This window comes from Gopherus evgoodei, chromosome 3, assembly GCF_007399415.2.
Source record: "Gopherus evgoodei ecotype Sinaloan lineage chromosome 3, rGopEvg1_v1.p, whole genome shotgun sequence".
NCBI lineage: Eukaryota > Metazoa > Chordata > Testudines > Testudinidae > Gopherus > Gopherus evgoodei.
Window position 1 is genome coordinate 158,618,353 of NC_044324.1, and position 14,738 is coordinate 158,633,090.

Here is a 14,738-nt window from a genome sequence, read left to right on the forward strand (position 1 = left end):
AGAGTAGATAAGGGTATGGCTACACTTGACATTTCAAAGCGCTGCCGCGGCAGCGCTGTGGGAGCACTGCGGCGGCAGCGCTTTGAAGTGTGAGTGTAGTCGGAGCGCCAGCGCTGGGAGAGAGCTCTTCCAGCGCTGCACGTAAACCACAACTCTTATGGGTGTAGCTTGCAGCGCTGGGAGCCGCGCTTCCAGCGCTGCAGCACTGATTACACTGAGGCTTTACAGCGCTGTATCTTGCAGCGCTCAGGGGGGTGTTTTTTCACACCCCTGAGTGTGAAAGTTGCAGCGTTGTAAAGTGCCAGTGTAGCCATGGCCTAAGACAACGTTGTTTGTCTGGCTTGTATCTGTAGGATTGAGATCTAGCCCGTGTGTTTGATGTAGATTGGATTTTCTGACTCACGTTGGCCTGCCAGAGCCTGGATTTAATTACTCTCAGGATAGGCTTCAAAGATTAGAATGTGGTTTATTTGTTGCAGCGTAGAAAGAAGTACACATGGTTTTCTGTTACTGGACAACCTCAGGAGAGAATTCCTTTATCTCCCTTCCGTATATTAATGGTTATCTATTTATGAATACTAAACTGCACTTTCAGCCATATTAAATTAGCTTGTCTTTTGTTGAGTGTGCTCAGAATGATCTTAATATGAAATCCTAAAATGTCTGATTCTGACAGTTCCTTTACGTATGTGGTGGTGAGATGTGCATGTTCCTTGAATCAAGGAATAGATATCTTGTCAAGGTGTGCTTTAAGTTCTAACATGTAGAAGAAGAAAAACCTTCACTGCCAGTCTTCAACCTGTTGGTTCAGAGCTGTGTCCGAAGAGACAAATGGTTGAAATTTTAAACTACAACCCTTAAAACAGCAAGGAGAAAGAGAGGCAAGGCTGTAGGGAATTCAAATGACAACTAATTGAATTCTCCCTTTTTATTGGGTGACACCTTTTCTCCATTTTATATCAAAAAGCTGTGCGGCATTTGTATTGAACTAGAAATCTGTCATAAAGATACAGTGATAATTGTGTTATCTGTGAGACAGCTTCAAACTTTTAGCACTCCCCTTTTCAGAAGAAAGGAGAAAATGTTTGGAAAGGAGCATTGTTGATTGAAGCCATCATCTGAGGGGAATACGAGAGGGAAAAATTATTAACTGTTAAGTGACTGAGCACCCATCTATATAGTAAGACTTTTTTTTTCTTTTGACTCTTTATTCAGCCTTGATATAATTTGAATCTACACTTTAGGAAACTTCCTACCTTAATCTAATCTCAAATAGATCAGATTTGGTATTGAATTTTTATAAAGCAACTGTATTTGTGTTTTTGAAATTATTTTTTAAAAATCTGTTTATAAAAGAAAATCAGTTGTATTTATCATTCATTTCAAATATTCTTATTCCCCATTTTAGACATTGCCTTGGTGGACTTTGCGATATGTGAATATTCACCAGCAATTGCTAGAGGAGCGATCACCTGAGCTCTTTGTTCTTGCCAAGAGTTGTGTAGAACAAGGTAAGTTTCAAATTATTTGATTATGTTCGCATATAAAACCAATCATTTATCAGAAGAGTTTTGTAGATGTGTCACAGTTTGCAGCATTGTGCCTATCAGGTGCTTTTGTAACTGCAGAAGGTAGAAAGGCACTTCTTAAATTTACGTTGGTTTAACAATTACTTCTTGTTGGTGGATGCTCTGTTGGTTAAGGCTCTGTAATCCTGAATACACTCTATCTGCTTGGAAACAAAAAAAAAACGTGTTTCAGTGGTATGCCACTGTTAATATGTATCAAATTGACTTGCAAGCGTTACGCCTGTCTTGTCTCTTATTTAACAAGGCTCATTTGAGTTTCAAATGTGAATTCTGGTTTTGTGCAGCTTTGTAAGAGACACTGAGCAATTTTCTACTGCTCCTCCTCACCGAATGTCAGAATTCTTATCAACTTGAACCAGAAATATTCGGTACATGGTGTCCAATTCCAAAGATGTGCTAGGTTATGTTGCAGAAAAAGGGCATTATTTTTAAATTGAATTTTGAAGTGAATATTGATGCTGAGGAAAGCAGACAAATAGTCTTAGAATTAAACATAAATAAAATACCATTGATTTTTAAGACATTGAGTTTATTTGTTAGCTAAAGATTTTTTGCTGTAACTGTGAAAGCCTAAAATTACATTTTCAACAGTGTTTAAGACATTTTTCTTTCCCACTTAGACATGCACTGGCATGTATAGATTTTACCCTTGCCAAAAAAGGTACAGACAATTTTAAATTCCCTATTTTACAGGATGGACTTTTTTTTGTTTGTAATGAAAGGTTATTTCCTGGGGTTTGAACCTGCTGTAGGATCAAGGCATGACAGTGATGCCCAGAATACCAAATAGTAGTTTGGTGCCTTGCAAAATCACCATATGAATAGCAAAAACTTGTAAAATACAATGGTAAGATTGAGCATAGAATTATATTGGGCCCAATCCTGTGAATTGGTGAGTGATCTCCACTGCCATTGGGCTGCTCCACCATTGGGTCCATCTACTAAATTCTGTAATGTTTATCTTTCTCTGTTCAAGAGCTTTAAACAAATTTCCACACAGTTGTATTGTATGAGTGTGGGAAAACTTCATTTATGGACTATAAACCATTTAACTTCAGTAATTTAGATGTTTAATTGACCAAGTGTCTTTAATCCATAACATTGGGAAACTTGCTATGTAATCACACTCTTCAGAAGAAAGGAATTCTAGGACACCTTTACTTTCATCACATGAAATTAAATTAGCTGACATGCTGACATACAGGCCAAGGAAATCTTGGACATTAACTGACATCAAGATAAACAACTCTGATTTGAGCTCCTAATATCCTAATTAGCAAATGTATAATCATTTTAGCAAATTCTATTTTTAAGGTAAAAATCAGATGTACTGATCAGTGTCGTAATTGAGCACTTCAGAAAAAAAATTAAACCTAATCAACCTGTTGCTTAAAAAAATTCTATAAAATCAGACCTTTGACATGTGCTGCAAAGCCAGTCTTTCTCTCTCCACTCCACCACCCCACCCCGCCTTCTTCAAAGGGAAGAATTGTGAAGATGGTGGATTGTTGGAGAGAGTTGTTTTGCCTGATTTGCTGGTGAGAGGGGAGTGGGGTGGACTAGATTAAATGAAAATGTTGCTACTTAGTTATAAAGGACTGGGGTTTTGCTATTTCTTTTTTTTATCTTCAGGACTCCTAGTTTGGATGGATAGCTGCTTCTTAAAAACTCTGTATAAAATTGACTAAATGTCAGACAGGTGGCTGCTGATGTTTGTTGTTCAGGTTAGGAAGGGGAAGGTGGAGGGATTCCAAAAGCTTTTTCATTATTATAGAGAATGCAAATGACCCATTTGTAATACTCTGCAGTGATTGTTGCTTTGAATACAAGAGCTGTATAGATGACTAATCAGTGAGAGGAAACAGTGTCAGCATCAGTCTATATGCCAACAGTTATTCAGTTGCACTTGAGACTGTAGTTTATCATTTATTTGGCTGAACATTTCTATGATGACTTCGCTGGAGAGTACAAAGAACGTTAAAAATAAAGTATTCTTGCTTGTCTGAAACTCTTACTCAAAGAATCAAGGTAGCAGGAAAAACAAAACCTTGTAATATGGAGTATTTTGTCAGACAGCGATTTTGAGTACAAATGTCCCCCGACTTACGCAATCATTCTGTTCTGGAAAGCCTTGCATAACTCAAATTTTGCCTAAGTTGGAAACATATACCCATACATTACGCAAAAATTTCTGCAACTTGAAAATCCTATTTCTGGCTTATGGAACATTTTCCATAAGTGCGAATTTGCGTAAGTTGAGTCTTGCCTAACCTGGGCAGCATCTGTAGTTAGCATATGTGTTGCCTTAGAAATTCTTAAAAATAAGATTTTAGAGCAAACCTAAAAATAGGATGCTATGATTGAGGCACACTAAGGTTGTATCTGCACTGGTGTGCATACACTAGTATGGGTTGTGTTCATGCAGGCTTGAGCAAGCAAAACCCACACCAAAAGTCTACATTTGCTCTGCTAGATATGCATATAATGCTGTGTACCCATGTGCATCCACACTGCTGCTCTGGGTACACAAGTTTAGAGCTTTTTCAGGGACGGTATGCGAAGTTTCTTGGAATCACATGGAGACACTGTAGGAACCAGTTTTGGGTGTGTTGTTGGTACTATGTTGCAGTCCTTCTTGGACCCATATGTGGAACACATTTCTGCCTTGCCTTCACACATATGCTGATAACAGTTCTGGATCATGTTGCCCTTACTTCTGTTTCTGCAAAACTGGGTTGTAGTCATGGATCTATTGGATAAGCTGTTCCTATTCCTTATTGCAGGTCAAATGTTTATGCAGTGGAGTAGGTGCTTGGCAAGATGCTGGATGGCATTTCATCATTTTTTGCCGAAATCAAAGACAGATGCTTGTAATAACAATTCATTTTTGGCACAGTGGACAGATATGCTGAATGCCACTGTTGCCTTTGGTGTACCATCATTTCTGGTGCAGGAGAACTAGCACAGTGTGGTGGGATTGCATCATCCTGCAAGCTTGGAAGCAGCTGCAGTAGCTTCAGAGCTTCCACATGAGGAAACAGACCTTCATGGAGCTGTGTGAGACTCTTGCACAACCCTCCAGCACCAGGACACTTGATTGAAGGAAGCCATATTGGTACAGAAGCAGGTTGTTATTGCCCTGTGGAAGTTGGCCGTCCCAGACGGCTACATGTCCATTGGAGTTGGAAAGTTCACTGCAAGGCTTGTGAGGTGATTAACACTGTGGTTTACCTACTGGTGGTTGGCATAAGAAACGATTCAGAAATAATAGCTAGTTTTCAAAGGATGGGGTCCCCAAACTGTATTGAGGCCATCAATAGCACTCGTGTATCCATCGTTTGTCACAAGGAACAAGTGAATATGTGAACCACAAGGTTACTATTCCATCATTATGCAAGGTTTGGTGTACTACAGAGGCAGGTGCATGATTACTAACCTGTGGAAAACTCAGGAAAGTTTCATGATGCTAGGGTGCCGAGATCTCTCTTGTACTTTAAGGGGGAAACGGGGACTTTGTTCCCCAGAAATGATATTGTTATAAGCAGTGTATCTGTGCCACTTGTTGGTTTTGGGGGAACCCCACATACCACTTCTGCTAGGATTCATGAATCTGTACCCTGACATCAGGAATCCTGGAGAAAAAGAAATTAAATTTAAAGCTCTGTAGGTGCAGGATGCTCATGGAGTGAGCATTTGATAGGCTGAAGGCTCATTAGTGCTGTGTATGAATCTGCCTGGATGACAGTGTGGCCTGCTTCACACTGCACCACAGTTACGAGGCTAAAGGCACATATTTCTGCACCAAGTGAACTCAGGATGCTTCGGTTTGCAAACTCAATACAGTCAGCAGCATCGTATACCTGTGCATACTGATGCTGGGTCCAGGCATGCAAGGGAAAATAGGGACGCCATGTGTGTATACATCCTGGCAGCGCAGGGAAACAAAGGATGACATGGAACTTTTGCTGCTGCTAAGGGCTACCTTTATAGCCTTCCTGTAAAGCTGCTTTAACATAAGAACAGCCATACTGGGTCAGACCAGTGGTCCATCTAGCCCAGTATCCTGTTTTCTGACAGTGGCCAATGCCAGGTGCCTCAGAGGGAGTGAACAGAATAGGTAATTCTCAAGTGATCCATCCCCTGTTGCCCATTTCCAGCTTCTGGCAAACACAGGCTAGGGACACTTCAGAGCATGGTTTTGCATCCCTGCCCATCCTGGCTAATAGCCACTGATAGACCTATCCTCCATTTACTTATCTATTTCTTTTTTGAACCCTTGACCTTTACAACATCCCCTGGAAAAGAGTTACACAAGTTGACTGTACAATAACTCCTCACTTAACTACAACGTTATGTTCCTGAAAAATATGACTTCATACAAAATGATGTTAAGCAAATCTAATTTCCCCTTAAGAATTAATGTAAATGGAGGGAGTTAGGTTCTAGGGAAATTTTTTTCATCAGACAAAAGACATTATATACATATACAGTATACATTTTAAACAAACAGTTTAATATTGTACACAGCAATGAATGATTGTGAAGCTTGGTTGAGGTCCTGGAGTAAGAGGGTAAAATATTTCCCAAGGAATGCCTTGCTGCTAAATGATGAACTAGCACTCGGCTGAGCCCTCAAGGGTTAATACACTGTTAATGTTGCCTCACACTCTACAAGGCAGCATGGACTCAGGCAGGAGGTAAGAAACACACAAGATGCAGGGCAGTAGCTGCAAACACTTCCCTGCAAAAACTGAACATCATGATGAGCCCACGCTATCCAGCTGGAGCGCACCACTCCCTCCTCCTGACAGCACATGTATGGCTGCACAGGTGCTGACTTTCCAAAGTGTTGGGGGTGTGTGTGCATGAGTGCGAAAGAGAGACACGTGCATTGCCCCTCTAAGTACGTTGACCCCACTTCAAGTACGTTGCCGTTTTAAGCAGATCAGACAGGAAACAACAGTTTCCAGCAAGCGCCCTCCTTTCTGTCCCTGAGCCCTGTCCCCCTCCTGTGGAGAGGGGGTAAGGAGTGTGGGTGGGGGGCAGGAGCAGGGGGACATCCTGATATCAGCACCCCTCTGCTCCCCTCCCCCAGCAAGCAGGAGGCTCCCGGGAGCAGCTCCAAGACAGAGGGCAGGGCAGGAGGAGCACAGCAGTGGGGGGAGAGACAGTTGAACTGCTGCTGGGCAGCTGCAGAGCCAAGTACCTTGCAGGAAATTTATAGTAGCTGATGGGGGGGACCTGGTGGCCCCCCCCCGGTTTTAATCCCCACAAGGAGGGGCTGCTCTTCCAGAGAATCCTGCAAGCAGTGGACAAAGCAGGCAGCTGCCAAACAAGGCTATAAGGGAGCATTGCACAGCTTTAAATGAGCTTGTTCCCTAATAGATCAGCAACGAAACAATGTTAACTGGGACAGCTTTAAGTTAGGAGTTACTATATATCCTGCAAAGCAATACTTCCTTAAACCTTACATGATGCACATGCCAAGCTCAGAGTGTGGTGCAAAAGTTTTTCTTAAGGGTTTTGTGTTCAACTGATTATCACTTGCTGAAGTTTTTACTTTGTGCTTTTACCGATGCACATGTGTGTGAAACCCATCATTACAGGTTACTTTTAATGCATTTACAGTTTGGGATGCAGGTTGTGCTGGGGGCAGTTAAGATAGTGGTGTGACGCATTCCTTTTTCACCGTGCATGTGCTTCTCACTGTCCATATCTGTATGTAACCCATCTTAACAACTTTGCTCTGATGTGTTTACATCTTAGGGTGGGTCTGTTTCTGGCAACAATTACAGCCATTGTTGCTTTGTATTGCTTTTCAGTTTGTATGTGCAACTTGGAACAGTGTGGGGAGCCCATAGTTACAAGATTTCCACAATGTTTTATGGTTCAGTTTGCAGCTGCTGCTGGGGATTGTTGCAGTCTTTTTGAGACTAATTGGGTTTTGAATGTCCCTACTGAATAGTACTATTTATATCTGCAACTTTACTAAGTTTCCCAGGACCCACAACTGCACTAGACATCTCTCTCTTAAACTGCTTTAAAGCTATGCTGGACTGTGCTGTGTTTTCCCCAGACCAGACCACCCACCCCCTTTGCTCTGTGTGGCCCCAGAAGACTGCATGTATCCTGTAGATAGGCCTGGCCTGGCATTCCAGCAAAGAAAAGGAAGTTCAGAGAGAGACACTTCATTAAGTTAGCTTGGTCCCACAGCTTCACCAGAAACCTCTCTTTCAGCCAAATGCAAACCTATCATGAACTCTTCTGTGTTTCCCCCTGAGACCAGACTTCCCACTCCATGCTTTCCCACAACATTCCCTGCCTACCAGGCAGTCAGGAAAGACAGAGGCATGCTGATTTTTACCTTCCCAAGTTTCTATGGAATGTGGTCTGCACCTTAACTCATGCTCCCTGTGATCGTAGATCTTTGGAAAACAGTCAACTTAATGTTCAAGATCTTTTCCCCCCAGTAGGTCCATTTGAGGGTTGGGAATAGCAGAGGCTGGTTGCAGGGGGAAAGATAGAGGAGGTGGTATGGAGATGGGCCATGACAGTGGCATGGCTTCAGCATTATTCCTCGCACACAGTAACACACAGGGCAATGCTTGGCATATTATCGAGGGAAGAAAAATAATTGCACATAATTTAAAATATCCTTGATTTTAAAAGTGCAAACTTTGCACTACAAAAAGGGAGGAATATTTTGGAGGGAAGGAGTGGCTTGCATTATTAACTTATCAGCCTGGGGTTCTGCACCTTGCCGAGGCACCAGTCCATCTTCAGGGTCCTCCATAAGGGCTTCTGCAGCCTAATCCTCCTCCTTCCTGACTGCTTCTGGGTCTTCAGGGTTATCCTTGATATTTCTAGCTGCATCAGCACCCTTGTCACTGTCCCATTGAATTATGAGAATTGAAGGCAGGTATCAGGGGGTAGCCGTGTTAGTCTGTATCCGCAAAAACAACAAGGAGTCCGGTGGCACCTTAAAGACTGATTTATTTGGGCATAAGCTTTTGTGGATTAAAAAACCTCACTTCTTCAGACGCATGGAGTGAAAGTTACGGATGCAGGCACTATATAATGACACATGAAGAGAAAGGAGTACCACACAAGTGGAGAACCAGTGATGACAGGGCCAATTCGATCAGGGTGCATGTAGTCCACTCCCAATAATAGATGAGGAGGTCTCAATTCCAGAAGAGGCAAAGCTGCTTTTGTAATGAGACAACCACACAATCAGGGGCTCATTCACCTGCACACCTACTAATGTGATATATGCCATCATGTGCCAGCAATGCCCCGCTGCCAGGTACATTGCCAAACTGGACAGTCCCTACGTAAAAGAATAAATGGACACAAATTGGACATCAGGAATGGTAACGTACAAAAGCCAGTAGGTTAACACTTCAATCTCCCTGGTCATTCTATAACAGATTTAAAGTAACTATTCTTGAACAAAAAAAACTTCAGAAACAGACTTCAAAGAGAAACAGCAGAACTAAAATTCATTTGCAAATTTAAGTTGGGTTTAAATAGGAACTGGTTGGAAAGAGGTTAATGAATGATGGCCAACATCTCCAAAAATGGGTGTCTGAAGTTAGGTTCCTACGTCCTTAACACCTGAATAATGACCAGACTTTCAAAAGTGTTTCATTGGGTGCTGCTGAATACTGAGCACTTTTGAAAATCAGGCTATTTAAGTGTTTAAATTTATGCATACTTTTTGAAAACCTTCGCCCAAGTATCTTAAAACCCAGTGTATTCCTTTGCAATTATGCTACATAAACTCTTCTGTATAATCCTGGGCAATGTCTACAACTTCAGTTTTAAGGAAATTGTACACCACTGCTAGCAATGGTTGGGTGCTAGTGTGTACTAGCCTCTGGCGTTACCTTTGTGATCCGCACCTACAATGCCAGATGGACACTATGATTTAAAAAAAAAAATGTAAACAAGGTCATGGTAGTAGTAGTTCACAGTCCCCGTATCAGCAGGCAAACTGCAGTGTAAACGTGTTGTATTTTGGTAAAGAATCTGTTTTTGTACTAACCTTCTTGTGTTAGTACAAATGCTATTTCAAAATAAAAATATTAAAAAAACATATTGCTGCTTTTTCTGTTTACCTAGGAAATTAAAATTTCTGACATACTTTTCTTATATGAGGACCTTCATTTATAATGTGATAGGAAATTGGACTGCAAAGCCTACACTGACTAATACATTTTAAAGAACCAATTACTTGTACCATGTTTCTCATGATTTTGTATTTCAGTTGCTTAGCTGAAGAACAAACTTGGGAATTCTTAATTCATTTTAATAACCAGAATAGAATGTTTAGTGAGAGAACAAGTAATCATGGTATATAAAATAAAGATGATTACTAATAGGGTTGATTACTAAGCTTACTAATAGGGCTTAGCAAATTTAAAAGAAGGAATTTAACTTGGGGTGTTACAGCTTATCAGAAGATAGCAAATCAAGTCACAATAACAGTAAATATCTTTAGCTTACATCTTGAAGCCTCTTCATCTCTCTGACAGCTGTCATTTTCTTGTGATCACAAGTTCTGTGCCATTTCTAGACTGTGTTTGCTTTGGACACTTGATTTCTCTCAGCTGTTGTTAGGAAAGTCGTTTTCCTGTCATAGGTAGTGTTATGCTGAGTTAGGGTATGTCTTCACTACCGGCCGTATCGGTAGGTAGCAATCGACTTCTTGGGGATCGATATATTGCTTCTCATCTAGATGCGATCTATCGATCTCCGAACGCGCTCCTGTCGACTCCGGAACGGCACCAACGCTAACAGCGGTAGCGGAGTCAACAGGGGGAGCCGCGGACGTCGATCCCGCGCCATGAGGACAGTAGGTAACTCTATCTAAGATACTTCAACTTCAGCTACATTATTCACGTAGCTGAAGTTGGCTGTCTTAGATCGATCCCCTCCCCTAATGTCGACCAGTTCTGAGTCTCATCACTCTTAATGTATTGGCTTAGCAATTATTTCTAGACAACTAGCATTAAACTTGTTAATGAAACACAAGTATATGATATACACTTGTCATTCACAGTATCCTCAATTCAGGTGTGCAGTTACTGAGAAGTATTTAAATTAAAATAACCAAGTATTTATTTTAGTAAAGTGAAATAAGTAACAAAAGATTCTGTACGCTTATCCGTTGGAACTGGTGTGAAGGTGGACTCTCCAGTTCAGCTGGACAGTCTGCAATGACTGACTTCTTGAGATACTTGGAACTGAAGTTCCTAAGTAATTTTCATTCAAGGTGGCATGACAGATGTATTCTTACTCTTCTCCATTATTGCCATGGTCACCCCAGTGACTAAAAGAGAGTTAACAAGATGGTTGTTTATGAAAAGACTGTACTTGTTATCCTCAGTGACCATCCGGGGGCTCCAGTTCAGTGTCTGTTTACGTTCTGAAAACATCACATCCGTTCTAAATCAAGCCGAGCTCATTCCCCAAACACATTTCCCATGACACTGTAAATTGGAGAATGAATCTGATTACAAAAAGATAACATTAAATAGGCTTGTCTCTTTCACCAAGAGGATGTCAACTGATTGTCTATGAATAAGATACCAGTCCTGTGTAGCTTTGCTGTCAAATATAAAAGAGGAAGTTTGAACTGTCCTTCATTTTTCTTATAGCTGATAAAAAAAAAAATTTGTGTTGCTGTCCTCGCAGAGGAAAACTTTAAGAAATTTCTTAAATAAAAAATATATATCTTTTTAAAAGTTCTGATTAGATTCAGGTAACATATTAACAACCACTTCCAAACTTTTAAATTTGTGGAGATATAGTGGATGATGGGCCCACTGTAAGTTTCACAAACTTTCCTTTTTGGGATTATCAGTCAGTGTTTTTTCTTAGAACTTCATTCCCCTGAGGGTGTTCTAACGTCTTTTTTTCTTCTTGGTTTTTATTTTGCAGTGACAAACTTAGAGACTTTGTTCACAGATGATGAATGTTGGCATTTGGCAGTTCAGTTCCATCTTGAATGTGCCTATACGTTTTTGAATTACTATGAGTATAAAAATGCTAAAAAGCATTTCAATGCAGCTAAGGACATAACTAAACTACAGATTAATTTGACAGGTAAGTTTTGTTTACAAATATTATGAAAATGTGCTTTAACTAGCCTTGTATCGCTTTAGATTTTTTTAATGGCCACAAAAAAATAGATGTGGTAGTGTTTGGGAAATGCTTGCTTGTTAAGGGCAACTGTTCATTTTAAGTGGCTTGGGGGTGGGGGAAGAGATTGATTCTTGAATTTGTAGCATATTCTGAATTTATATTGGTATCTGTGCAGTTATAGTTTGTGCTTCTGTTCTCTTGTAAATAGTGCTGAGAGGTGCAGAAGAAAAATTAGAATCAACACATCTACTAAGATACATAGTGTTGTATTGTGATTTCATTTCTAAAAGCACCACTTCCTGAAAAACTGCAGAATAGTAGGCAGTCATTGTTTGTTTGTGAAACATCATTCTAATTCCTGGAAGTACTCGTGTACAACATGGAAAATGAAGAGTGTGTACGCAGACTGTGAATAGTAGTAACAAATGGCACAAACGGAACGTCACTAAACCCTCTTGCTGTTAGAAAATTAACCTTCTTTTCTGTGTCCTGTATTCTAGAGCAAGTGCAATGGATTTTATTACATGTTTTTTTTTCTTCTGGGTATCAAAAGTTTATTCATGATTTATGAAAGAAGATGTAATGGTAACTCCAGAAATACTATAGAGGAAATGGAGAGGACGGGAATAGAGAGAAAATTCCCCAAACTTTTAAAAATGTCATCTCTACCAAGATGGGACAAGATCTTAAAAATATCTGTCTCAACATCAAATTGACCAAGAAAATTATATACTCTACAGTATTCATAGTAACCTTAGTTTCAAGCTTTTAACATGTGGTTTTCTTGGTCAAAACTAGAATACCATATCCAATATATGAAATCTAAAAAGTGGATCAAGTGATGTCATTCGCCAGGAAGGAAAAAGATTTTATTCTGGTTTCTTTGTGTGGTGGATGGTAATCTTTTAAAATCAGCTTTCCACCATCTGAGGAACTGCTTCATGTATTACTGCACTAGGACACATCCTGATATTTTTCTAGTATTCAAGCAAATTCTTAATGTCAGTTAGTCTCCAGACTTGGCTGATGGCATGCTTCAAAATTTTGGACATAAGAATTGAAACCAGTTAACTGTTGGATAGTCTATAATAATAAAACAAGAATGCATGGAGTCTGAATGGCTCAGAGGATTGGTAATTTGATTCAGTCTCATCTCTGTGGCACTGCATTGAGTCTAGTCTATTTCAGTAGTATGCAAAAGTAGTTCTGAAGATTGTTCAGTGCTTATATGGTGGCATCAGTCCAATTCATAATGAACAGGTGTTGACATCACAGAAGATACTATCCTGTGTTTTGGCAATGTTGACAGACAGGACAAGAACTGATTGGCTGTAGAAAGATGGAAATTGAATTGATTCCTCAGAGCAAGGCTTGGGCTTACTGGCTGGGCTGTACAGAGAATCTTGAACTTCTGTTGCCTCTGTTTATGCCCCATGCCATAAATATAGGATTTCCCAACTGTAAATAGGGCACTTTTTGTGACCACTGAGTTTACTTATAAGTCTTTTAAAATGTCTCAGAATGTAAACAAAAAAAATGTTGAATCTAATTTACACCTTCATATTTCATTCATATCTGGACCCATATGGAAAATCATGTATAATTGTTAAACGAATTGTAAATATGGTGTTTAAACTTTAGAACCTGGCTTCCTCCCATTTTTCTTCAAGCAGTGTATTCACATAAATGTTTTTCCTCTTAACTTAATTTTAGTAATCCTGTAATAAAAACATTGTGTGCATATTGAATGTCCTTGTGCAACATTCACGATGGCTTTCACTATTATGAAAGCCATAATGTGAACTCATTGCGGAAAATAATTGCTAAAATCATAGGAAGACTTTCCGCATAAATTGGAATTAATTCCCCAACTTTCTAACTGGCTCCACGCTTTCTTCATTATTCTCTGTTTTAAGGGATCAGTAATTTCCTAATTGGTCTTTGATACAAATTGAATAGCATATTCTCCTTTTAGAGAGCCCTAGTACTTTAAGGATTAAGTGGTACATGGTTACAGAGCTGGTTGCAATAGATTTTGAATGTCTAAAAATGTAATATAAGAAATTGATGCTACAGCCAAGACATGACATTCTGTTATGTTTTGAATTAAGTGGATGTTAACATTCTAGTATGGAATGTACTACAAACTTGATATTCTAAGGTGGTTTTGTTAAAGTTAATTCAAATTGTTTTCTGTTCATGTATTTTTAAAAAAATCAGTGTCATATGGCAGAGAATCAGAACATAAAAGTTTAACAAGCTAAGGGACAAAAAAAAACATAGCAATGACAGTTGACTTTTGTCAACTGTTGCTTGATTTTACCTAAAACAGCTATAACTATTTTTTCTTAATAAGGGGCTTTAGGGAAATTGCTCATTCAAATGTAAAGATTTAATCTATAAAAGCTATTGTTAAATGGAGAAAAATAGTTTGCTGCACTCGATATATATGTGTTTTCGATTACTACTTTGGCCAGAGGTTGGGACAGCCCTAGAAATGAATTGTGGTGATCATGCATTTCTCTCAACTAAACTTGTTGTAGCGAGACTCCTAAAAGTATTGTGGTTTCTCTCAGTAAATCTGTCAGAAGGGTTACGAAGATGTCTAATGTGAAGGCAAATAAAATGAACATGTGGGGATTGTTGGCATTCTAGACAAACTTGCTTTGACATTCATGTTTTGGCTAGATAGTAGGAATGTTACATCAAAAAAAATTCTGGGTTAATATGAAACATGCAGTCTTCCAGGAAATATAATTGTAAAGCTTTTAAAGAAGTATTTCATTTTAAAAAAATGAAATATCTAATTATTTAATGACTATAGTCTTTATTCACTGAACATTTTTTCATCATGAACATATATAATTTTTTAAAGAAAAAGTGATAGTCCCCAGACAGAGTTCAGTAGTGAGCTCTGAATTTTTAAAATCCAATATTTTAAGAACCAGGGTTAGAAAGAAATACAAAAATACTCCTGGATTTTGTGGGTTAGTTCTCATT

General features: G+C 39.4%; 1 protein-coding gene across 2 annotated transcripts in view; it reads left to right on the forward strand.

Annotated features, from left to right (window-relative positions):
* The window catches only part of TTC27 (tetratricopeptide repeat domain 27), a 196,778-nt gene that overhangs the window by 40,479 nt on the left and 141,561 nt on the right, over positions 1–14,738 (forward strand). For both annotated transcript variants that reach the window (XM_030557129.1, XM_030557130.1), the window contains exons 5-6: positions 1,409–1,511; positions 11,535–11,699. In XM_030557129.1, coding sequence (XP_030412989.1) covers positions 1,409–1,511; positions 11,535–11,699 — 268 coding nt within the window. The remainder of the gene's footprint in view (positions 1–1,408; positions 1,512–11,534; positions 11,700–14,738) is intronic.